Raw genomic sequence first — 24,604 nt, 5'->3', positions numbered from 1 at the left:
AGATATCGTCTTAGTATCGTAATATCGTGATTTGAGACTAAATATCGTCTTAGTATCGTAATATCGTGAAGATATCGTCTTAGTATCGTAATATTGTGATATGAGACTAGATATCGTCTTAGTATCGTAATATCGTGAAGATATCGTCTTAGTATCGTAATATCGTGATATAAGACTAGATATCGTCTTAGTATCGTAATATCGTGATATAAGACTAGATATCGTCTTAGTATCGTAATATCACGATATAAGACTAAATATCGTCTTAGCATCGTGATATAAGACTAGATATCGTCTTAGTATCGTAATATCGTGATATGAGACTAGATATCGTCTTAGTATCGTAATATCGTGATATGAGACTAGATATCGTCCTTAAAATCGTAATATCGTGATATAACACTAAATTTCGTCTTATATTTCGGATATCGTAATATTGTGATATATAATCAGTGTTGTCTTTTCCTGGTTTTACGGTAAATTCTGCATTACTGTAAATTTTTTTAACTTACCAGATTGTTCAGTCTTGTCGTTATATCCACGTTACTGATTATTATTTAACAAAAATTTGATATCGTAAATATTTCGTGGAAGCACAGACAGTCATCTCTACAATATTTCAGTATCAATACCGATATCGAGGTATTTGGTCAAAAATATAGTGATATTTTATTGTGTCTGTATCGTGCGGCCCGAACATATGTGTTGATTTCTTTCTGTGATCTCCTGTTGCCACATTTGTTCTTTATGTCACATTTCCTATTTCTGATTTCTGGTGGACAAGAAAATAAAAACCTGATTTATTTTATTTTAAAAGAACTCGTGAGTCCAGCAGGAATTACGTTAAACTTGTCCAATCAGATCTGAAGCTCTCCAGAGTTACAGTAGCTAATAAATATTAAGATATATTCAGGTTCTCTCCCGGGCTCAGTGCTCCAGCTCCTTTCATGTGTTAAAAAAGGCAGAAAAAATTAACAGTTTGGTGCTAAAAATAATCTGCTGCTGTGACTGCAGATTTTCTTAATGTTGCTACAGGAAGCAGGAACGGAGCCGAGTGAACGGAGCCGAAGTCACAGAATGTGTTTTTATTTCAGGTAACCGTGTTTTATCGAGCCAGTCCCAGACACAAGCTGAAGATCGTCAAGGTGAGCAGGAACATTTACAGGTTTACAGATGTGGGGATTTGAACCAGCACCAGTTTATTCATAAAAACCATACATGTTGTTTCTGTGGACCATCAGAAGTTCCTGCTGTAAATCTAAAGTTATCAGAAGTTATCGGAGTTAAATCAGACACTTTGTTTCTCCTCATACTTTGTTTATATTTCTTTATTTTACACTTAGCACAGCGATGACATCCAGTGAGTTCAACACAATAAATAAATAAATAAAAATAACTAATACAACATATAATATTCGCAGTACAAATGGAAGTGGTCACAACACACTGTGGACGTTCAAATTCATAAAAAGCGCTAGGTGATATCACTGAAGGACTTATTCCAGTTGTTGTTGCTAGGTGATATCACTGGAGGACTTATTCCAGTTGTTGTTGCTAGGTGATATCACTGGAGGGCTTATTCCAGTTGTTGTTGCTAGGTGATATCACTGGAGGACTTATTCCAGCTGTTGTTGCTGATATCACTGGAGGACTTATTCCAGGTGTTGTTGCTAGGTGATATCACTGGAGGGCTTATTCCAGGTGTTGTTGCTAGGTGATATCACTGGAGGGCTTATTCCAGTTGTTGTTGCTAGGTGATATCACTGGAGGACTTATTCCAGCTGTTGTTGCTGATATCACTGGAGGACTTATTCCAGGTGTTGTTGCTAGGTGATATCACTGGAGGACTTATTCCAGCTGTTGTTGCTGATATCACTGGAGGACTTATTCCAGTTGTTGTTGCTAGGTGATATCATTGGAGGGCTTATTCCAGTTGTTGTTGCTAGGTGATATCACTGGAGGACTTATTCCAGTTGTTGTTGCTAGGTGATATCACTGGAGGACTTATTCCAGTTGTTGTTGCTAGGTGATATCACTGGAGGACTTATTCCAGCTGTTGTTGCTGATATCACTGGAGGACTTATTCCAGTTGTTGTTGCTAGGTGATACCACTGGAGGACTTATTCCAGTTGTTGTTGCGAGGTGATATCAGTGGAGGGCTTATTCCAGTTGTTGTTGCTAGGTGATATCACTGGAGGACTTATTCCAGTTGTTGTTGCTAGGTGATATCACTGGAGGACTTATTCCAGGTGTTGTTGCTAGGTGATATCACTGGAGACAACCGAGGATGTAAACACCAGTCCAACATCAGAGGACCAAACTATATTCTTAATCTTTGGGGAGATGGCTCCGTTCAAGCGAAGCTCGAGGGTTTGTTGTTGCTGTCGCAATTATATGACATCACACAATACACGCTAGATGACGCCTCCGCTCGGACAACGTTGCCACAGCAACCTGTCAGATTGGTCATTAATGTGGCCCAGTCTAAAAACAGCGTGGACAGTCAGGCCTAAAAATCAGACTTGAATCAGATTTGCCTGCAGCGTGAATGCAGCCTTAATAATAGAGTGAGAGTTTGTATATCTCAGTAAGAAACCCTGAAAGTGAACCTCCGGCCCTCCTGCAGTCTCTCCAGAACATCGGCGCCGTGGTGGCGATGACGGGCGACGGTGTGAACGACGCCGTGGCTCTGAAGGCCGCTGACATCGGCGTGGCGATGGGCCAGACGGGAACCGATGTCTGCAAAGAGGCGGCTGACATGATTCTGGTGGACGACGACTTCCAGACCATCATGTGAGTCAAACGCCAGCGGAGATCATGACCGATAGATTCAACTTCCTGTCGTCCTCCCGGGTCAAATGGACCCCGTCTGTTTTGACTGTTCCTCCTTCCTTCCTTCCTTTCCTTCCTCCCTCTCTCCTTCTCTCTGTATTTCATCCCCCCTACCTTCTTTCCTCTGTCCTTCTTTCCTTCCTTCCTCCCTTCCTCTTTTCCTTTCTCCCTCCCTCCTTCCTTCCTCTGTCCCTCCTACCTTCCTTCCTTTCCTTCCTCCCTTCTTTCATTTCCTCCCTTCTTTCCTTCTTTCCTTCCCCCTTTTCTTCCTCCCTCCTTTCCTTCCTTCCTTTCTCCCTCCCTCCTTTCCTTCCTCCTTCATTCCTTCCTTCCTTCTTCCTTCTTTCCTTCCTTGACTCCCCCCTGCCTACCTTCTTTCCTCTGTCCTTCTTTCTCCTTCTTCCCTTCCTTCCTTGACTCGAGGACAACAGGAGGGTTAAAGAACTCACTGATCCATATGTGTAGCAGGTTTAAAGTATCTTTGAGTTTTAGAATAAAGAATAAACCAAATTTTCAGCATGTTTATTGTAAAAGTGTCTGAAGTTAAGTTGAAGTCTTTTTTTATTGGTCTGTTCTCTTCTTCCAGGTCGGCCATCGAGGAGGGAAAAGGGATTTACAACAACATCAAAAACTTTGTCCGCTTCCAGCTGAGCACGTGAGTGAAACGATACTGACGCAGTGTCCAGATGAATCCTGTTATGTTGATATTATCCTGTGTGGACTGTTTGATGAAGAATGAAGGAAAGGAAGGAAGGGAGGAAGAATGAAGGAAAGGAAGGAAGGGACGAGGAGGGAGGAAGGAAGGGAGAAAGAAGGAAGGAAAGGGAGCGAGAAGGAAGGAGGGGAGGAAGAATGAAGGAAGGGAGGAATAAGGAAGGAAAGGAGGGAGGAAGAATGAAGGAAGGGAAGGGAGGAAGTAGGAAGGAAAGGGAGGAAGGCAGGAAGGAAAGGAGGAAAGAAGGGAGGAAGAAGGAAGGAAAGGGAGAAAGAATGAAGGAAAGGGAGGAAGAATGAAGAAGGAAGGGAGGAAGAATGAAGGAAAGGAAGGAAAAGAGGAAGAAGGAAGGAAGAATGAAGGGAAGGGAGGAAGAAGGAAGGGAAGGGAGGAAGAATGAAGGAAATGAAGGAAGAGAGGAAGAAGGAAGGAAGGGAGGAAGAATGAAGGAAAGGAAGGAAGAGAGGAAGAAGGAAGGAAGAGAGGAAGAAGGAAGGAAGGGAGGAAGAAGGAAAGGAGGGAGGGAAGGACTACGTAGCCTACTGAACCACAGTAGAGGCACAAAAATCAAGGAAAATCAACTAAATTTGAGGAAATACAACATCAGGCTGTTACCGTATTTACTGTATTAAGAGAGCATCTTCTAAATCGTTCGCGGTGGTTTCATGCAGGCCTAGCAGAGAACGGAGCAAAACCCCCGTGTTATACCAACCTCTCTCTTTTCTCTCTCTGTCTCCACCTGCTGGTCTACAGGAGTATTGCAGCTCTGACACTCATCTCCTTGGCAACGCTGATGAACTTCCCCAACCCGCTGAACGCCATGCAGATCCTGTGGATCAACATCATCATGGACGGACCTCCTGCTCAGAGGTACAGGGGGAAAGTTTGCTGTTTAGATTATCAACATTTTAAGTCAAGGAAGGAAGGGAGGAAGAAGGAAGTAAAGGAGGAATAAGGGAGGGAGGAAGAAGGAAGGAAAGGAAGGAAGGAAAGAAAGGACGGAAGGGAGGAAGAAGGAAGGAAAGAAAGGACGGAAGGGAGGAAGAAGGAAGGGAAGAAAGGAGGGAAGAGAGGAAGAAGGAAGGATGGAAAGGAGGGAGGAGGGAAGAGAGGAAGAAGGAAGGATGGAAAGGAGGGAGGAGGGAAGGGAGGAAGAAAGAAGGATGGAAAGGAGGGAGGAGGGAAGGGAGGAAGAAGGAAGGATGGAAAGGAGGGAGGAAGGAAGGGAGGAAGATGGAAGGAAAGGAGGGAAGGAAGGGAGGAACGAGGAAGGAAAGGAGGGAAGAAGGAAGGAAAGGATGGAGGAAGGAAAGGAGGGGAGGAAGGAAGAAGGAAGGAAAGGAGGGAAGGGAGGAAGAAGGAAGAAAGGAGGGAAGGGAGGAAGAAGGAAGAAAGGAGGGAAGGGAGGAAGAAGGAAGGAAAGGAGGGAAGGAAGGAAAGAAAGGAGGAAAGAAAGGAAGAAGAAAGGGAAGGAAGGAATGGAAGGAAAGAAAGGAGGAAAGAGAGGAGGGAGGAAGAAGGAAGGAAAGGAGGGAAGAAAGGAGGGAGGGAGGAAGGAAAGGAGGGAAGGAAGCTTCATGTGAGAATGTTTCCTGTGTCTTGGTCAGTTTGGGGGTGGAGCCTGTAGACGGAGACGTGATCAGGAAGCCGCCTCGTAACGTGAGAGACAGCATCATCACTCGCAGCCTGATCGTTAAGATCCTGGTGTCAGCGCTCGTCATCGTCTGTGGGACGCTGTTCGTCTTCTGGAGAGAGGTAGGAAGCTTTATCTGCTTCCTTCATCAGTCACAGGAAGCTTTAGTTAAAATATATAGATACAGAAACATGTTGAATCAGCAGGTTTGTTGTTTGTTGTGTGTAGTTGCAGGACAACGTGATCACTCCAAGAGACACAACTATGACTTTCACCTGCTTTGTGTTCTTCGACATGTTCAACGCTCTGAGCTCACGATCACAGGTAACACACACACACACACACACAGACACACACACACACACACACACACACACACAGAGACACACACACTCTAAAAAGCAAAATGACAGTGAGGCCAAATTTGGCAGGGTGGTTAACAACACACTTTTCTGTGGTATGTCAAACTCAGAACACATATTTATTCTTACTTTACAGACTTTAATGAAACACCTTCACAAATGTACAACTCTCTCTCTACACACATATATATATATATATATATATATATGTATGTATATATATACACACATCACTCTTCATCCTGATTCTTGTTATTTTGACCCTAAATAAAGTGTGTGTGTGTGTGTGTGTGTGTGTGTCTGTGTGTGTGTGTGTGTGTGTGTGTGTCTCTGTGTGTCTCTGTGTGTGTATGTCTCTGTGTGTGTGTGTGTGTGTGTGTGTGTGTGTCCTCAGACTCGTATGGTCCATGAGATGGGGCTCTGCAGTAACAGGACGTTCTGTTACGCCGTCCTGGCCTCCATCATGGGTCAGCTGCTCGTCATCTACTTCCCTCCTCTGCAGAGCGTCTTCCAGACAGAGAGCCTGAGCATTCTGGGTAAAAGCACAACCAACCAATCACAAGCAGCAACTGTTTAGATCAGGGGGGTCAAACATGAGGCCCGTGGACCAGAACCGGCCCGCCGAGGGGTTCGATCTGGCCCACTTTCCTTGCTGTGTTCTTTTTCTTCCTTCCTTCTGTCCTTCCTTCCTTCCTTCCTTTTTTCCTTCCTTCCTCCCTTCCTCCCTCCTTTCCTTCCTCTCTTCCTTCCTTCCTTCTTTCCTTCCTTCCTCCATTCCTTCTGTCCTTCCTTCCGTTTGTCCTTCCTTCCTTCCTCTCTTCCTTCTTTCCTTCCTTCCTTCCTTTCCTCCTTCTGTCCTTCCTTCCTTCTCTTCCCTCCTTCCTCCCTCCTTTCCTTCCTTCCTTCCTCCCTCCCTTCCTTCTTTCCTTCTTTCCTTCCTTCCATATTTCCTTCCTTCTCCTCCCTCCTTCCTTCCTTCCATATTTCCTTCCTTTCTTCCATCTCCTTCCTTCCTTCCATATTTCCTTTCTTCCCTCCCTCCTTCTTTCCGTCAGTCCTTCCTTCCATATTTCCTTTCTTCCTTCTGTCCTTCCTTCCTTCTCTTCCCTCCTTCCTTCCTTCCCTCCTTCTCTTCCCTCCCTCCTTGCTTCCGTCAGTCCTTCCTTCCCTCCCTCCTTCCTTCCATATTTCCTTCCTTCCCTCCTTCCTTCCTTCCTTCCTTCCTTGTTTCCTTCCTTAAATCCTACCTCCTTGCTGTCTCAGTGTAAAGCGTGGTTGTTTATCTCCTCTCTGCAGACTTGCTCTTCCTGGTGGCGCTCACTTCCTCCGTCTGCGTCGTCTCAGAGTCCATCAAGAAGGTGGAGAGGTGGAGAGGAGTGGAGAGGAGCCCGTCCTTCGATAGCTTCCACGAGGTATGATCCGACCCCTGCCGCTCGGCCTCGGAGGAAGAAGAAGAGGAGGAAGATGAAGATGAAGGTGATGGGAGTATTTAAAGGATCTTACATCTGATGGCACTGACTAATTAAGACTTGTAAGGACTTCCTCTGAGACCTTCCAGAGGGAGAAGCTCTGGTCTGGGACCGGAGGAGGCTCTCTGCTTTGGTGAAGGGGGGGAAGGGGTTGGGTAGGGGGGCGTTTGGGGAAGGGGGGGGGGGTTCCTGGACTTTGTTTAAACCGGGAGGACAAGATGGCTGCTGGATGATCCGACCCTGTCCTCATCGTTCGAGGGTCTCACTACTGAATCCTGCAGCGTCGGGTCTTAGCTCCTCCTCCGTGTCGGCCTCGTTTTTAGATTCGTAGCTCTCGTTTTTTGGGGGGAAAACTGCCACGGAACGACCGAACACAACTTCCTCCCAACCCCACCCCCCATCATCCCAACATCCCAACACACACACACACACACACACAGAAACACACACACACACCCCCGCCCGCCGTGTAAGGATCTTCTGAAGAATCAAGGCTAGAGACGTGTGCAATTTCCTTTCTTCTTTTTTTTTCACTCTTCAGTTTTTAATCATTTAGAAGGTGTTGACCACTATTCAGCTTGATTTTCAGGACTTTTGAATTCTTCCTCTGTTGTTGTTGTTGGGTTTAAACTATACAGTCGAAGGCGGGGGGGGGGGGGGGGATGGGGGAGCGAGGGGGGGGGGGTAAAGTTCATGGTGGAGGTGTAACGGTACTAAAACAATCCTTGGATCATAGTTAAATGTTGATTTAGTTTTTTTTGTTTCATTCTCACATTTAAAGCATTTAAAGGCAGAGCATCATGTTAACAATGGAGGATATTTTAAGAGGCACTTATATTTAAAAATAGCAAATGGAAAATGTTCAATTGGAAAAAGTGCAAAGTAAGCATTTAAGCTTTTCAATTTTTCCATTTTGTTTTTTTTTCCATTGACTTTTTCAATTTAATCTTTAATAATTTAAGTTTTTTATGCAGTTTTGAGGATTTTCCATTTAAATTTTTTTCATCATCATTTTACATTTATTTTAAAATTAGCTTTTTCTATTCCCTTTTTTTTAAGGTTTCACTACAGCTTGATTTAATCCTGGTAGTGTAGTAAAATAATCTTTATTAATTTTCTTATTTGGACTCTTAATATCCTTCAAAGTTAACAGTTTACACAAAAGCAAAGAACTGAAACTAAATAACAACAAAAATATAAAAGTATAAAAGAAAAATCTGCATATTTTTAGTAGCTGTAACTTTATTGTGACCGCTTGTCTCTGCTGCCCCCAAGTGGCCAAACATACGCTACTGCAGGTTGGAAGTCTCGATTCCTTAAAAACGACAGAAGGAATATTCTCACTGCTCTGTTTGTTCTTCTTCGTCCTGTTTAGCATTTATAAGCAAGTTAGTCTGTTTTTAATGGAAAACTTGCAAATATTGTCTATTTTCAGCTCCTCAAATGTTATAATTTGTGATAATAAATTTAATTTCTTTGGTTTTTCGACTTTTGAAGAAAACACCGTTGGCTGTAATTACAAAGAGCATTTATAGATATAACGACTAGTTAGCTGATTAAATTATAATGAAAGTAATTAAATGGTTTTATACACAGTAGAACATAATTATAAGCAGATATAAATCCATGTTTAAGTGTTTATTAATGTTCGGTATTTGTCGGCAATTATAACTTATACAATGAAGACGTATTTTATATTATTACAGTGCTTTACTATATAGTCATTCATCAGTTAGAGTTGTTGGTTAAAACATAATTAAACACTTAAATCTGCTTTTAACTATGTTTATAGTTTATTATAAAGACTTATTAACTGTTAACATGCTGCTTATAAAAGCTAAACGAGGCGGGTCAAGATTTTCTGTGTTTAGGATTTAATAAATAATAACAGACAGAAATGATTGGAGAACAGATTCTAAAGAAAAGCACAAAATTGGCTTTATTATTTATTTTTATTTAATTTTTTTCGACCGTCTCTCAAATTAAGTGTTTTTTTTTTATTTTACACGCTGAACAGAGTCTGAGGAGTAAATGTTCCGTTACACCTGCTACCATCAGGCTTTGTTTTCTTTTCTTTTCTTTAGTTTTTTTTTTTTTTAAAGTGATCCATGCTTTGTTTTACATGCTTGTTCTTACGCACACTGGGTTATTCATTAAAAAACGAGTCTGGTTTCAGTTGTGCAGCTGATATTTAATAAGCTCCTCTACACTCGCCGCCTCTCATGTTTAATATATGGCTGTGCTGTTTAAAAAGAAATAAAAATAAAGATATATAAAGTAAACTTAGCTGTTCCGGCTGCTGTTTGCTGGTCAGACGGTGAAAGCAGCCGGAAACAAACATCCTGAAGTCTAAATGTGGAATCAGGCCTCAAAAGAATAAAAAGCTCCGTGAGTGCCGCTTCCGGTCGCTTCAGGGTACAAACGCAGAGACTAAATGCTTTTCTCATTCTGTGCCTTATAGAAGTCATCCATCATTTATAAATTACGTCCACACAAAAAAAAAAAAAAACCAACCCTTTACAGATGGACAGATGGTTTCTCTGTTTCATCCATTCAGCACTTAAATTATTATTAAAAAAAAAAAATCAAACTATTTTCTTTGACGTGATTATTTCTTCTTCTTGAATCGGGCTTTGCTTCCACTTTCCCCCCTTTTTTAATCAATATGAAAAAGAAATGGTGCTTTCTGGGAATTTTTTTTTTTTTTTTAATGTTGTTGAAGGTTTTTTTGTTTTATTTAACTTTTTCCCCAAAAGGCACATAATAGGCTACGTAAAAAAAAGAAGGAAAAGAAAAGAAAAAACCTAATGTTGTTGATCTTTTGGTTCAAACGTGATATTTTGTATTTTACATGTTTTATTTATTTATGTTCCACAAAAAGTAAATAAAACAACAGCAGAGGTTTTTCTTTTTTTCCCTCTTTTTTTCCAGGTTTTGATCTTTTTTAACATTCAGGCTTTTTTCTGACGTCAGTATGAAGCTTTAATTATGACCCACGGTGAGCAAATAACTACGGAAATATTCCAGGAAACTACTGTTTGTCTTTCTTTTTTCAGTGTTTAGTTTTTCTCTTCATTCCTGTGAGTTCTAATTGTAAAGCTTCACATCACACAAACAATCAGGTTGAATATTAAATAAAATAAAACAGATGAAGCAGTCAAACAATCACAATGGAAACAATTAAATTCATGTTTAAACTCGTAGTTTTATTGTAATCAGACTCATCATCAAGCTCAAACAGGAAGTGATCGTCAAAACTAAACTACAAACATGAAACTCTGTCCGATGTTTATGAAAAAAAACCAACAAAAAAAACCAACAAAAAAAAACCAACAAAAAAAACCTGACAGAATTTGTCTTCATGTGCAGCAGAGCTCACATGACGGATCACATGACCTCCATCGTGTCCCGTGCGTCCTTCCTCCCACCAGCCCGTCCTCACCCGTCAGTATACGTCAATTACTAGTTACGTTGTCGCCATCTAGTGGCCGTTTGTGATTATGACGCAGTTGGGACCCTTTTTTAAAAATCCATCATCTTTCCCCTTAAAAGCCCAACCGAGTGGTTTCTGTGCCTCATCCTGACCGGACCTGAACCACAGCCTCGTTATAGTTTAACAGTGACGTGAGACGAGTTTTTGAAAAGCAGCTTTTTTTTTTCTTTTTTTTTTAAGCGCCCGTGGGTCGTTTCTTTGAGTGCAGGTACAGTTTAATTATGAGGACATGTTTCTCTCTCTCTCTCTCTCTCTCTCTCTCTCTCTCTCTCTCTCTCTCTCTCTCTCTCTCTTTCCCTCTCTCTCTCTCTCCCTCTCTCCCCCTCTCTCTCTCGTCTGGTTTTTGAGGTCTCTCTCTCTCTCTCTCTCTCTCTCTCTCTCCCGTCTGGTTTTTTGAGGTCTCTCTTCCACTCCCGACAGCCACATGTGATTGAAATCCTCAGTTCATGACTTCACAACCATCCAGAAACCATTTTTCGACGTGCATTCCTGTCCTCCGTCATCAATCCAGACGTTCTGCTGGTTTCTGTGGTCTGACTGATCTCTATCTCTCTCTCTCTCTCTCTCTCTCTCTCTCTCTCTCTCTCTCTCTCTCTCTCTCTCTCTCTCTCTCTCTCTCTCTCTCTCTCTCTCTCTGTGCGTGAACTTTGAACTTTGTACATTCGACACTGTAAAATTAAGTGAAGAGTTTTGTCTGTCTGTCGTCTTAACACTCATGCGCTTTGTTATATAAGTCGTGCTTTCTGTATCTGCTGTGTGTCGGGGCCAAACCTTACTGGTCGCGGGTCTGGATGCTGATTGGCTGAAGGAGTGTGTCAGTCTTTTTTCTGCTGAGAGGTTTTTTTTTGGAAAGTGTCTCACAAAGCAGCTCTCGCCTACGAAATTTAGACTTTTGATACCAACATACATACATTTAGAGGGGGGGGGTTTGTGAGCTTTCGAGCAAAAATGTCAAAAATATTTAGGTTCCAGCTTCTCACACGTGTGGATTTACTACTTTTCTTTGTTTTATATCATTTTTAAAACTGTACAATATTCTTTGGTTATGGACAAAACAAGACATTTTAACCCTCCTGTCTGTTTTGACTGTTCCTTCCTTCCTTTCCTTCCTCCCTCCTTCCTTCCTTCCTTCCTTTCCTTTCCTCCCTACTTCCTTCCTTTTCCTTCCTTCCTTCCTCCCTTCCTACCTTCCTCCCTTCCTTCCCTCCCTCCCTCCTTCCTTCCTTTCCTCCCTCCCTCCCTCAACAGGAGGGTTAAAACATCAGGAGAATTAAATAAACATTATAAATATTTCTGACTTAATTTTTTTATAGATCAAGTGAATAAATATTAATTAATCAAGATATTAATTGGCAGAATAATCGATAATGAAAATGTTAATCAGCAAATCCATTCTTTAAATCAGCTATAATCAATATAATCAGTGTGTAATGTGTTTTTTGTGACTCGTAGTGATGAACCTACAGAGATTTATCACTGACTGCAGCTTCCTCTCGTCAGCCCACTGTTCACTTCCTGCTCAGCACCACACAGCAAACCCTAGAGCTGGGCAATTAATCCAAAAATAATCCAAACCGACATTTAGAAACACTAATCAACTTAATCTTGCTCATGTCAATTACTGGTGGTGTTCACTGTTGTCATGGCAACAAAGGTTAATCGTGATTTCGATTTTTTGCCATAATCGCCCAGCTCTAGCAAACACACACATGAACATAGTGGAGCATTTAGATCTTTCCCTCAGGAGCTGGTGGAGAGAGTAACTTCTGGATTTGTTGGGGTTTTGTTTTTTCCTTGAACAACCAAAAAAATGACAAAGTTCACCCAGTTTAACACACGAGAGGCCAATGAACACTTACAGGAAACAATCTCTTTAAATATAACTTCATCATTTTAGCAACACTGCAGAGTTTTGTGAAGTACTGTTTGTAACACGGCGGCTGTTTTTAAATCACATTTCTAGTAAAAACTGAAATTTGAAGCTGCAGCTGCTCAGTGTGACGCTGTAAAGACCGAACACCAGTCACACCACTGACTCACTCTCTCTTTACTTCCTGTTTTTATTTATAATGTGTGTGTATGTGAGCGTGTGTGGGTGAGAATAAAATGTATATTAAAATTTTATAAACCTTTTAAAGAAGCTCTCTTTTGTTTTTATTCATCTTTGTTTTCAATCAATCAATCTTTATTTGTATAGCGCCAAATCACAACAGAGTTATCTCAAGGCTCTTTCCACATAGAGCAGGTTCTAAACCGAACTCTTCAGGTTTTAACTTTAAAGAGACCCAACATTCCCACATGAGCAACAGTGGCGAGAAAAAAACTCCCTTTTAACAGGAAGAAACCTCAGGTAGAACCAGACTCAGAGTGGGAGAACATCTGCCTCGACCGGTTGGAGTAGAGAGGAGAGCGAGGAAGAGGAGTAGAGAGAGAGGGGAAGAGAAGTAGAGAGAGGAAGGATAGGTGGAGCAGAGAGAGAAAGGAGAGGAGAGAGAGAGAGAGAGAGAGGAGGAGAGAGAGGAAGAGGAGTAGAGAAGAAGGAGAGGAGAGAGAGGAAGGAAAGAGAGGAAGAGGAGTAGAGAGAAAGAGAGAGGGGGGGTAGAGAGAGGAAGGATCGGAGAGAGAGAGGAAGGATAGGAGAGAGAGAGAGGAGGAGAGGAAGGAGAGGAGAGAGAAGCACATTGAAGGTCCGGGACAGGAATCTGTCATCCGGACGTCTACAGGTCCAGATTACCTGTGAGACCAGAAGAAGTTTAGCCTATTGAATACATTAATAGAACATGAATGTTAATGGATATAGATGGATAGAGAGAGAGAGAGAGAGAGGGAGGAGGACAGAGGAGCTCAGTGCATCATGGGAGTCCCCCGGCAGTCTAAGCCTATAGCAGCATAATTTAAGAGCTCTAAGAGCCCTAACTATAAGCTTTATCACAAAGGAAAGTTTGAAGTCTACTCTTAAATGTAGAGAGGGTGTCTGCCCCCGGACCAAATCTGGAAGATGGTTCCACAGGAGAGGAGCCTGATAGCTGAAGGCTCTGCCTCCTGTTCTACTTTTAGAGATACTAGGAACCACAAGTAGACCTGCATGCTGGGAGCGCAGTGTTCTAGTAGGTACATAAGGTACTATCAGTTCTTTAAGATGTTTTACGGTGTATGTGTACATATTTACAGAGGCAGCTTGTGTTGAGTCGCAGGCAAAGTTTATTTTTACACTTGACACATTAAAAAGTAACATTTTACAACACAAAACAGGACATTTCATAATTCCTTCATCTCTCCATTCTTACAATATCTTATCTTAAACATATAAATATTAAAAATCTTACTCCAATTTGCTTTTTTTTTGGATCTTTCAACCACATATAATTGAATTTTACAAACATCAAACAATATATTTTTTTTAATTAAAAAGTGCTCATTGATTTTGAACATCCATCAAATCAAAACCAGCAGATGACCATCAAACATTTACATCCAAATGTTGTTCTGATTAAGTCACAGGAACAAACCATGATCCTTGATTACTACTATCTTCATGTACTTGCAATAAAAAATACCACATCTAACACATCAGCTTAAAAACACTCTTTAACAAGTTTGAGATACAGTTCAGTTGACAGAAAATACAAAAGTATCATCAGCGAAGCGTAAAAACAACCCTGCAGGATTTTATTGTTCCAGTTAGTTTTGGGGTGTAGCTCATTTTACTTTATAAACTGTTAATAATTATTAATGCATCATATTTTATAAGCTTATCATTTTGCAGATTTTATACTTTGAATCATAATCTGCAGAGTAAAAAAGTGAATAAGTATGTGAATCATACTTCAGTACAGTACAGGAGTCAATGTTGTATATGAGATGGAGCTGGACTTCAGGAGGACTGGTTGGACTGGTTTCCATCAGAGGAAGTTCAAGCCTCGGAGCTCCTGTTTGCGGAACAGTTCTGGGTTGTTGCCTTTGTTCTTTCGCTCTTTAGCTTTGTAGCGAGTCCTCAGCGACAGCACATCGTGGAACCGAAGATCCTCCTCTGCTTTGACCACGCTGAATATTTCACACTCGTCTTCCTCGTCGTTACCTGTGATGAACAGCTGCTGCATGATGGCCGTCATGTCGCCCATAGGCAGCCGTTGCCGTGGAGACGTCTGGGCCTTCTGCGAGGCTGCCGCCGCCGCCGCCGATTGAGCGTTTACTTCATGGATGACAGACAGGATGTTTTGGTACAGCTTCATACTGGAGCGATCGCCCTTCAGGAACTTCTTCAGTTTTTGTCGTGACCTCATGGTGCGGACCAGCTGGTGGACCATCGTCCCTTCATACAACCTGAATCACAGAGAAGATGGAGGCAGGGTCGTCTCTTGTGAGTTCATGTTTTATTTTCTTATTAGAAGTGAAGCAGAAATTTACATGGACACAACAAAAGCTGGTGTGCCCTTTCAAATATTTGTCATTGAATATGTTACACTACTTCGTTCCTTTCAGATAGAAAGATCTAAGCAGTGGTGGGAAGTCAGCAGCTTTTTAGACTATAAGCTGTATATAACCATGCATTATATTGTCTAAGCCATCATAAAGAAGTACCTTAGTGACAGCATGAAAACCAGTAGGGGAGAAGAATGTGACTGAAATCTTTTATAGGCCTAATTACATTTATTCTGACTGATATTATCTTTGCACCTTCCCTTCATTTAGAACAAAAGCACAGTGTCCTCCCTCATTATCTTATATTCAGCTGATAAATAAACTGGGAACTGGTTCTGCGGCTGCTTTTGAATCATCCAATAATTGTTGACAGTTGTCTCTCAAAACCACATGTGAAACGAATGATGGTGTTAGAGGGAAATATTGTACTTTCTACTCCACTACATTTATTTAAAAGCTTTAGTTACTTTCAAAAGTTTGTATTTGAGGCCCTTATTGACCCCAGCTATGCATGGTAATAACAGAAATGAATAGATCACTAATTGATTTGTTAATAGACAGAAAATTAATTGGCAACAATTTTGATAACTGATCAACTGTTCAAGTCATTTTTTTATGCAATAATGACAAAAGTTTACAGCATTAGTACATTTGAGAAACTTGTACTGGTACCAGCTTCCTAATTGTGAATATTTTCCAGTTTTCATGACAGTAAACTCATTGTATTTGGGTTTTTCACTATTGGTCATCTCTATATCTGCACTTTTCTGACATTTTATACTCTGGATAATCACTTGATTATTAATATGTAATAGTTTGCAGCCTTATAGTACTCCTATAACTTTACAACAAATGAGCTCAATATAAACTAAAACGATTAAAGTCTTCTAACAGAGTTCCTCTTCTAGACCAGGACTGCATGTTACAGACTGGACTTCACTGCTGCACTTTTACAGCAGATATATAACCCTAACCCTAACCCTATAAATCAAATGATGAGACTATACATGGGCTTTTGGGGCAGAGAGGATGTTTCTCACTTTGGTAGCTGAGGCTTCATCATAAAAGATTTTCCACAACTTTGCAACTCAATGAATCTCATCTTTCTGCTCTAACACTTTGGCTGCTTTGTATTCAAATTTATTCTGTACAGCAAGTTTCAAACCCAACACTTACTGTGCCACGCGTGGTTCAGGTAAAGGCAGATCCAGCAGCTGGTTCAGGTGGATGCTGTCTTTCAGGCAGAACTGCCATTGGTTGAAGGCATGAACCACATTGACATCCAGCTTGAAGTCAGTGTGTTGATTCTGCACAGCTGCAACACACGAATGAACGGGCAGACATGAGGCTTTTGCTGTAAGATGTGTTTTCAGTTGAGATTATTTAGTTTTGTTTTACTTTTCATTGTTGTTTAGCTACAAATATGTAACGTCAGGAAAATGGAAATTTCATAAACAAATAGGAAATGAGCCAGATGTCACAGACGCCAGTTCAAGCACCATGATGTGTTTGTGTTTGTCGTACCTGTTCTTTGCTTCAGTGCGCCTCCGATGTTCAGCACTAGCGCCTTCAGCAGCTCCATGTCTGGAGTGGGTGTAGCTCTCTGAAACCAGTAGCAGGTGGCGGCCACTGGGAGGTGCAGGTGAGGCGGCAGGCGGCTCAGAGAAGCCTGAGTCACCCCTAAAGACTCCAGTAGCACCTGCAAGCGTTGAGAGGAATCCACCTGGTGTCGCATGAAACCAAAAGTTAATTCATTCCACTCATGGGCATTTAAAGGTGAAAACATAAATATAATAATGATACACTTTTGGCTGTTTGGATAAAACCACAAAATCTTTACCTTATGCAGCGACTCGAGTTTCAGCGTCTTGGCGACCCCTTTGAAGGTCGGTTGGACTGAGTTGTATTTCAGCTGCAGGCCCTCCCTGTCTCTCTCCTCCACATGAAGCGTCGTCCCTTTGCCCAGCAGCAGCCCGTAAATCACCTGGCGGATCGGCCTAGAGGTCAGGCAAGCGCTGGGCATTTTGCCGTGCTCCACAGGATAGCTGAGGGACCTCCTCTGCAGCAGCAACACATCCAGGATGTCTGTGGTCAGCAGGCCCCGCGTCAGACGCAGGCGGGTCCATTCAGGGACGAGATCAGTAACCTTCAGAAGACCAAATAGAGCAAACTGAGCACATTTTCGCTGTCACAGTACTTAATATAAATGATAATATTATATAGTATTTAAAATAGTAAATGGAAAATAAACCATCATTTTAGGACTTGGGATAATCAGGTAATTATTAATCAGTTGTTCAATTGTTACAGAAAAAGAAACTGAGGAGAAAATTTGCAAAATTTGAGTAAATTCACAAATTTAGTAAATTTGAGTAAATTACAAACTGATATTGTGAAAATGAGTGAAATTAAAATCCTGCAATGGAAAATACTCCCGGACTGACTGAGCTGACTCATACTGATGCAGCTGTGATCGAACCAGCCTTTAAATAATTTTATACTAAATTACAGCTGCAACAATTAGCTGATTAGTTGACAACTGTATTAATCATTTTGAGCCCAAATTCTCAGATTTTAGCTTCTAAAATATTTCTTTAGTCCTGTATGTCAATTGATTAATAATCATTAATTAGATATAAAGGATTTTATTACTTCTTCCGGTGCTAGGAATGGAGGTGCTGTCCCATGCATGAAGAACCTCGTCAGGGTGCTGGGAGGCAGCTCGTACTCTTGCATCCCCAGAGCCAAACTCTGCTGCACCTTCACTTTTTTCTTGGTGGTCAGTTCTCCCATCAGCTCCAGTGCCCCCTCCAAAGCCTCCTGAGGCTGCTTGAATTTCCTCAGCCAGCGGGTCAGTCCCTCCAAGCGGACCGCCTTGCTGCCAGTCGGGGCGTATTGACCCCAGCTGATGGACGAATCCGTTCTCTGCAGCTTCACGTAGTCGTTCCCGGCGAGGGCAGCAAAGGTGGGAAGGAGCTGGCGCTGGATGCTGAAGAAAGTGCAGAAGCTGGAGATGTTGTAGCCCTTACAGGGGATGTAGCTCTGCGAGCCTCTCTTCACCAACCCCTCCCACTGGAAATGAGAGATGGGCAGCATCCCCGCCGGGAGGTCAAAGATGTAAAAGTCGCTGTCGTTGGAAAGCACCGGGCACTGCCACTCTCGGGCCAGTGAGGCTATCTCCTGATCAGCCTCTGCAAAGCACTTGGCCATCGGGACGTCCAGCCGGGCCAGAGTCTGTTTGAACACTATATTGGCCAGCTGTGGCAGGATGTGCGCCTTCTCGCCGCTCACTGCTGCTCGATGGGCTTTCTGGATCCGATCTTCGGCCCTTTTCGTCACAGTTTCGAGCTTTTTGTCAGTGTGGTCTGAGCCTCCATCCATCAGCACATACGGTGCGATCTTGCAGGCTCTGAGGGCTGCAATGAACTTCTCAATGAGCTCTTCAAAGGCAGCATACTCTCCGCCGTGATTCTGGTCCAGACCTGATCAATCAATCAAAAGAAACACACAGAAGAGTTTGAACGCCACCAAAAACTTTGTAATGTCTAAACAGAGACACAAATCCTAGTCATTTCAAGTTTGACAAGGAATTCAGTAAATTACACAGAAGTAGCTACGAATACAGAAATGTAATACATAATCTATTACAAGTAAAAGTACTGCAGTATTATGAGTGATGTAGTATGCAGTATTACAGTAAAAGTACTGCAGTATTATGAGTGATGTAGTATGCAGTAATACAGTAAAAGTACTGCAGTATTATGAGTGATGTAGTATGCAGTATTACAGTAAAAGTACTGCAGTATTATGAGTGATGTAGTATGCAGTATTACAGTAAAAGTACTGCAGTATTATGAGTGATGTAGTATGCAGTATTACAGTAAAAGTACTGCAGTATTATAGTGATGTAGTATGCAGTAATACAGTAAAAGTACTGCAGTATTATGAGTGATGTAGTATTCAGTATTACAGTCAAAGTACTGCAGTATTATGAGTGATGTAGTATGCAGTAATACAGTAAAAGTACTGCAGTATTATGAGTGATGTAGTATTCAGTATTACAGTCAAAGTACTGCAGTATTATGAGTGATGTAGTATGCAGTATTACAGTAAAAGTACTGCAGTATTATAGTGATGTAGTATGCAGTATTACAGTAAAAGTACTGCAGTATTATAGTGATGTAGTATGCAGTATTACAGTAAAAGTACTGCAGTATTATAGTGATGTAGTATGCAGTATTACAGTAAAAGTACTGCAGTATTATAGTGATGTAGTATGCAGTATTACAGTAAAAGTAGTGATATATTATTATATATGACATCATTAGATTATTAATAGTGAAGTATCAGTGTGTCAGTTTAGAGGGAAAAATCAGTATTTGGTGGAGCTGTTAACAACTCATAGACATCTGAAATGTGAGCCGACTACACACTGCTGACTGGTTTCATCTTTGACAATGTGTTGTATTTTAAAAGCTTGTTATATTATCCATTGAGTCAAATCTACATCTGAAAAGTAACTAAAGCTGTTAAATAAATAAGGAGGGACTTCAACCCTTTCATCTGGCTCCTCTCGAGCCAGATGAGGTGGTTCGGGCATCTAATCAGGATGCCTCCCGGACGCCTCCCTGGTGAGGTGTTCAGGGCACGTCCCACCGGTAGGAGACCCCGGGGAAGACCCAGGACACGCTGGAAAGACTATGTCTCTCGGCTGGCCTGGGAACGCCTCGGGGTCCCCCTGGAAGAGCTGGACGACGTGGCCGGGGAGAGGGAAGTCTGGGCTTCCCTGCTTAGGCTGCTGCCCCCGCGACCCGACCCCGGATAAGCGGCAAGAAGATGGATGGATGGATGGATGGATAAATAAGGAGGTGTAGTGTACTTGAGTATTATTGTACTTTGTTACTTTGTACCACTGGAACTATCATGCTGCTGGTGTGGCTGAAGGGAAGTTAATGTCAGTCCACCAGTTTGGTCCAGACTGAAATATCTTAACATTTTGAGAGGTTGCAATGATTCAAATGTGTCAAATGTCAACAACAGCAGCCGTAGAACCAGTTCCTACTTAATGCTGTTTGTTTATCAGCTTTTCTTCAGACATTGGGAGTGGTGCTGAGCACTCACCATGTTGTTATGCATGACAGAAAATATGTAAAATAATGAGGGATAATGAGGAACTGTGGTTTTGTGCTAAATTAAGGAGATACTGTCAGTGTCAATAAGCAGTGATGCAATAAAACAACATACATTTACTCAAGTAATGTTATTGAGGTACTTGTACTTTACAGGAGTACTTCTCTTTCGTGTTACTTTGTAGTTCAGATCAATATTTTATACACAAAGCAATCAATTTATAAAATATGTATCATTATATATTAGACTACCCAAGAATATAAATGGATACATTTGCTGTGCCTTAAGAAAACATCAATGATTCAGTATTAATAGTCCAATATAATGTGTCAATCAATGCATGTGACGCAATACGTGCAGCTGAAGCAAATATAAATATAAACAAAACATATTTTGGCTCCTACAATACTTTTGCTGCCAATGCTTTTGTACTTTTACAAGATTTATATGCAGTACTTTTACTTGTAATGGAGTAATTTTGTCATAATGGTCTTGCTACTTATATATAAAAAGGGTTCACGTCGTCTTCTAACTGTTAATAATCCACTAATATAATTGGAGTCAGTCCACCATATTATAGGTTTGTTTAGACCACTTTCTTAACATCTGTGTACTTTTTAAAAAGTTAGGAATGTTGTACTTTGCTTGTAATAGAGTATTTTTTGTCATGGTGTTATTGGCCTCAGTGGTATATGATGTGAGCCATTCTGCTGTTTTATGGGATCATTTCTGAGACTTTTAAAGTACATTTTGACACCAAAGTAAAGTTATGAGCCTGAGGAAACCCTGAGGAAAAGTCCTGCGACTTTTCCTCAGGGTTCAGATTGCATGGTCAGGTGAGGTAAGCCCACCTTTGAGAAGGAGGGGTCCACTCCGGCCCACTTTCCTTCCTGTGTTCTTTTCCTTCCTACCTTCCTTTTATTGTTTCTTCGTTCCTTCCTTCCTTTCTTTCTTCCATCTGTCCTTCCTCCCTTTCTTCCTTCTGTCCTTCCTCCCTTTATTCCTTCTGTCCTTCCTCCCTTTCTTCCTTCCTTCTTTCCTTCCATCTGTCCTTCCTCCCTTTCTTCCCTCTGTACTTCCTTCCATCTGTCCTTCCTACCATACTTCCTTCTGTACTTCCTTCCATCTGTCCTTCCTCCCTTTCTTCCTTCTATCTGTTCTTCCTACCTTTCTTCCTTCCTTCTTTCCTTCCATCTGTCCTTCCTCCCTTTCTTCCCTCTGTACTTCCTTCCATCTGTCCTTCCTACCATTCTTCCTTCTGTACTTCCATCCATCTGTCCTTCCTCCCTTTCTTCCCTCCTTCCTTTTGCCTGTCTTTCCTTCCTTCCCTTCTTATTTCCTTCCTTCCTTCCTTCCTTCCTTCCTTCCTTCCTTCCTTCCATCTTTTTAATGATCTGGCCCGCATGAGATCAGATTGGTCTGTATGTGGCCCTTGAATGAGGATGAGTTTGACTCCTCTGCTTTACACGGTCATTGATGCGACGTCCATGCTGTTTTGCTGCAGTAGGCGTTTACCTGCTGTGGTCGGGGTTGTTTAGAGTGTGTTGTGACGAGCAGGTGAAACTGGTTAAAGGTTTGGGCTGTGGCTGTTTTTCATTAGACGTATTTGTGCTTCTGTTTTTACAGTGCTATGGAAATAATCTTGCCTTGCCCTTTGATCGAATGTGTTTACTGATTGGTCAAATAAACAATCGGGCAGTTATTGTAATACAAGACATCGGGAAAACTACCTGAATGAAAGCACCAACGGCAACATTTCATATTTATTCATGAAACCAAAATGACTCATGAATCAATCATAAAAAAACACTCTTGTAACTTTATTCAGAAGTCGAAATACTTATTTTCTGTGTCGAGTGTGTCTCAGCCGCTTCTGAAAAATATGAGTCTGAAAAGGACTTTAGACTCTTTCATAAACTATTATTGCCTTATAGTCTATTTATAGTCTATTTATAGTCTATAGCCTCAATCAAATGATAAAACATTGGAGCAGGTAACAGGTGTTTTTCCTCTCAGCCATCACTGTGGAGGAATTATTAAGTAATAGATTAAAGTGAATTTTAAGTGTATTAAAGTGCATTAAAATGTTGAGAATCATGTATTTTTGGATCCTTAGCTGAAGACATGAATAATGAAAAGCAGGATATTAGGATACAAAAAAAGGGTAAATGTATTCTATCAGATTAAAGTAAACATTTAGTAAAAAATTGACATTATTTAACAGGATTACAATTAAAATTTTGAAAAACAACAATATACTACCATGTACTGTATGAACTTTCTGATCCTTGATGGAGTCGAGGATGAGACCACATGACCTTCACACATTTCACACATGAATTATAATAACCTCAGTCAGTAATGTTTTTCATTTCTCTGATGAGGCATGAAAAAAATATTGAACTTAATTTTTTCTTTCGCCAAGTTACATTATTATAATAATAACATAAATCAACTGATCTACAACCAAACACATTACTGCAGGTGTAGTGGGGATGGGATGACGCTCTAGTATAGTGTAGTATGCATCAGAATCCTTTCATACATGAGAGAACAGCTGCAGTGAGCACTATGCATGAAAGGGTTAAAAGCTTGTTATATTATCCATTGAGTCAAATCTGCATCTGAAAAGTAACTAAAGCTGTTAAATAAATGTAGTGGAGTAGAAAGTAGCATCACATGGAAATACTACAGTACAAGTACTAGTACCTCAAACTGTACTGCAGTAAAGTATTCAAAGTATTTGGGTAAATGTTGCTGCTTCTTAGTAACTTTCCACCACTGAAACCAGATGGTTGTTCAGGGCTCAAAGAACATTACTGAACTATATTTATTCATCATTGCACTTTGCATCTTCTGGGCTGTAAACAAATAAAAGCTTGCATCAGTCTGCTGAAGGTATGTTGACACCAGCTGATCAACACACTGATGTCAGGAAAGTGAAACTTAAGGAAACAGAAACGGAGTGTGGAGGAATCTGGTATAAAAGCAGCAGGGATGCAGGCTGCTCATCAAACTCAAACCCAACATGTAACTATGCATCAAATCCTTTCATAAGAGAACAGTTTAATATGTGTCCATGCAGTGAGCACTATGAGTGAAAGGGTTGAAGTCCCAAAGACTTAAAAATGAGTTAAAGAGAGCTAGAGTTTATGACAGCTTGTTGCACATTACAGCTGTGCTAGACGGTGTGTCATCACATGATTCCCTGAGTATGTGACAGCACTGTGCATTGCGCAGTGTTTGCGGCCAGACTCTGTTCCGTTTTATTTCTACCCGGAAAATATATAAACAATATAAACACTAATGAGCAGCTGTTGCACCAAATGTATACCTTCTGTCTTTATTATTGCATAGTTGGTATTGCTGTGGACCCAATATATATATATTGTAACACATTTTTAAAGTCCCAACCATAGTCAACGTCGTTAAAGCCTACGTATTTAGTTTAATACAGTTTGTTTAGAAGCGTATGCAGCGTTTCAGTTGTTGTATATATAATATATAATATTATTTTATATTTATTGAGTTTTTCTGTCTGTTCGTGGTACCTGCATGGATGTTTTCTCTGCATGAAGTGATGTTTTTGACAGTATTGACTGTATGTTAGTTGTTATAATTGAATGTTTTTTCGTGGTAACTTTGCAATTGACAGCGCGCGTCCATGTATGCGCGTGCATGTGAGCGCAGCGCACCGGAGAATAGGTCTCATTAAAGGCTCACTGTGTAAATAATAAGAACCCTGCTTGTGTTCGGGAGTCTATGTTCTCTGTTTAACATAAGTAAACAAAGAGTTTACTGTCACACTCATTAAAACCCCCAAATAATATCTGACATGTAACGACGCCATCCAGCATCACTGTTATGTAACCGGAAAACGGACCCAAAATAGTTCTTATTATGTTTTTAACTTTTTGTATTTCCTTTAAAATGATCTGTCATTTTTTGAATCTTCATGCTGTTTTATTGTTTTATTGTTTTATACGTTGAGTCTAAAGCAACTAACTGAAATATGACTTTCCTTCAATTTCGTTAAATTGGACAAAAATAATAATAATAAAATAATAACAATATGATGTCAGATAAAGACCTTTGGCATTATGATAGTAGCATTTGAGTCCAGTAGTGCAGTCAAAGTACTTTAAAAGTTTCTGTGCTCTTACCTGAGTCGAAGTACAGGAGGTGGATCAGGTTGGCCCCATCGATCAGCAGCCGGCTCTTCATGAACCGGACGTCCCGGTAGATCTGCGGGTGATTCTCTATGAACGTGACAAAGCCTTGAACACCCATGTTGGGTTTGAGTTTGATGAGCAGCCTGCATCCCTGCTGCTTTTATACCAGATTCCTCCACACTCCGTTTCTGTTTCCTTAAGTTTCACTTTCCTGACATCAGTGTGTTGATCAGCTGGTGTCAACATACCTTCAGCAGACTGATGCAAGCTTTTATTTGTTTACAGCCCAGAAGATGCCAAGTATAATGATGAACCATTCAGACCTGTACTATACATGCAAACATGTACGTGCAGCTTTTCACTGGACACAATAACA

At 41.1% G+C, this 24,604-nt stretch overlaps 2 protein-coding genes across 2 annotated transcripts in view; one reads left to right on the top strand and one right to left on the bottom strand.

Annotated features, from left to right (window-relative positions):
- atp2c1 (ATPase secretory pathway Ca2+ transporting 1) overlaps nucleotides 1-7,115 on the top strand; it is a 53,737-nt gene extending 46,622 nt beyond the window's left edge. Inside the window, exons 20-27 of the mRNA XM_053327363.1 lie at nucleotides 1,095-1,145; nucleotides 2,627-2,793; nucleotides 3,419-3,487; nucleotides 4,301-4,417; nucleotides 5,155-5,302; nucleotides 5,409-5,504; nucleotides 5,937-6,078; nucleotides 6,839-7,115. Coding sequence (XP_053183338.1) covers nucleotides 1,095-1,145; nucleotides 2,627-2,793; nucleotides 3,419-3,487; nucleotides 4,301-4,417; nucleotides 5,155-5,302; nucleotides 5,409-5,504; nucleotides 5,937-6,078; nucleotides 6,839-6,960 — 912 coding nt within the window. The 3' untranslated portion in view covers nucleotides 6,961-7,115. The remainder of the gene's footprint in view (nucleotides 1-1,094; nucleotides 1,146-2,626; nucleotides 2,794-3,418; nucleotides 3,488-4,300; nucleotides 4,418-5,154; nucleotides 5,303-5,408; nucleotides 5,505-5,936; nucleotides 6,079-6,838) is intronic.
- Nucleotides 7,116-14,195: 7,080 nt separating this feature from the next.
- Nucleotides 14,196-24,402, bottom strand: aste1a (asteroid homolog 1a). Its single transcript, XM_053327340.1, has 6 exons — nucleotides 24,220-24,402; nucleotides 17,579-18,408; nucleotides 16,767-17,072; nucleotides 16,451-16,649; nucleotides 16,103-16,241; nucleotides 14,196-14,827 (listed from the first exon to the last, which is right to left on the bottom strand). Exons 1-6 carry the CDS (start codon nucleotides 24,344-24,346, stop codon nucleotides 14,407-14,409), a joined length of 2,022 nt encoding a protein of 673 aa, XP_053183315.1. The 5' UTR covers nucleotides 24,347-24,402; the 3' UTR covers nucleotides 14,196-14,406.
- Between the last annotated feature and the right edge of the window lie 202 nt (nucleotides 24,403-24,604).

Source organism: Scomber japonicus, chromosome 10 (genome assembly GCF_027409825.1).
Source record: "Scomber japonicus isolate fScoJap1 chromosome 10, fScoJap1.pri, whole genome shotgun sequence".
Taxonomy (NCBI): domain Eukaryota; kingdom Metazoa; phylum Chordata; class Actinopteri; order Scombriformes; family Scombridae; genus Scomber; species Scomber japonicus.
This window is presented reverse-complemented; position numbering and strand designations above follow the sequence as displayed.

Excerpts from the sequence above, each read along its gene's own strand:
- aste1a (XM_053327340.1), bottom strand. The coding sequence starts at position 24,346 with ATGGGTGTTCAAGGCTTTGTCACGTTCATAGAGAATCACCCGCAGATC. Across the intron at positions 17,073-17,578 it reads CATTCCTAGCACCGGAAGAA|GTTACTGATCTCGTCCCTGA; the intron begins GTAATAAAATCC and ends GGTCTTCTGAAG. Across the intron at positions 16,650-16,766 it reads AACTCGAGTCGCTGCATAAG|GTGGATTCCTCTCAACGCTT; the intron begins GTAAAGATTTTG and ends ATGCGACACCAG.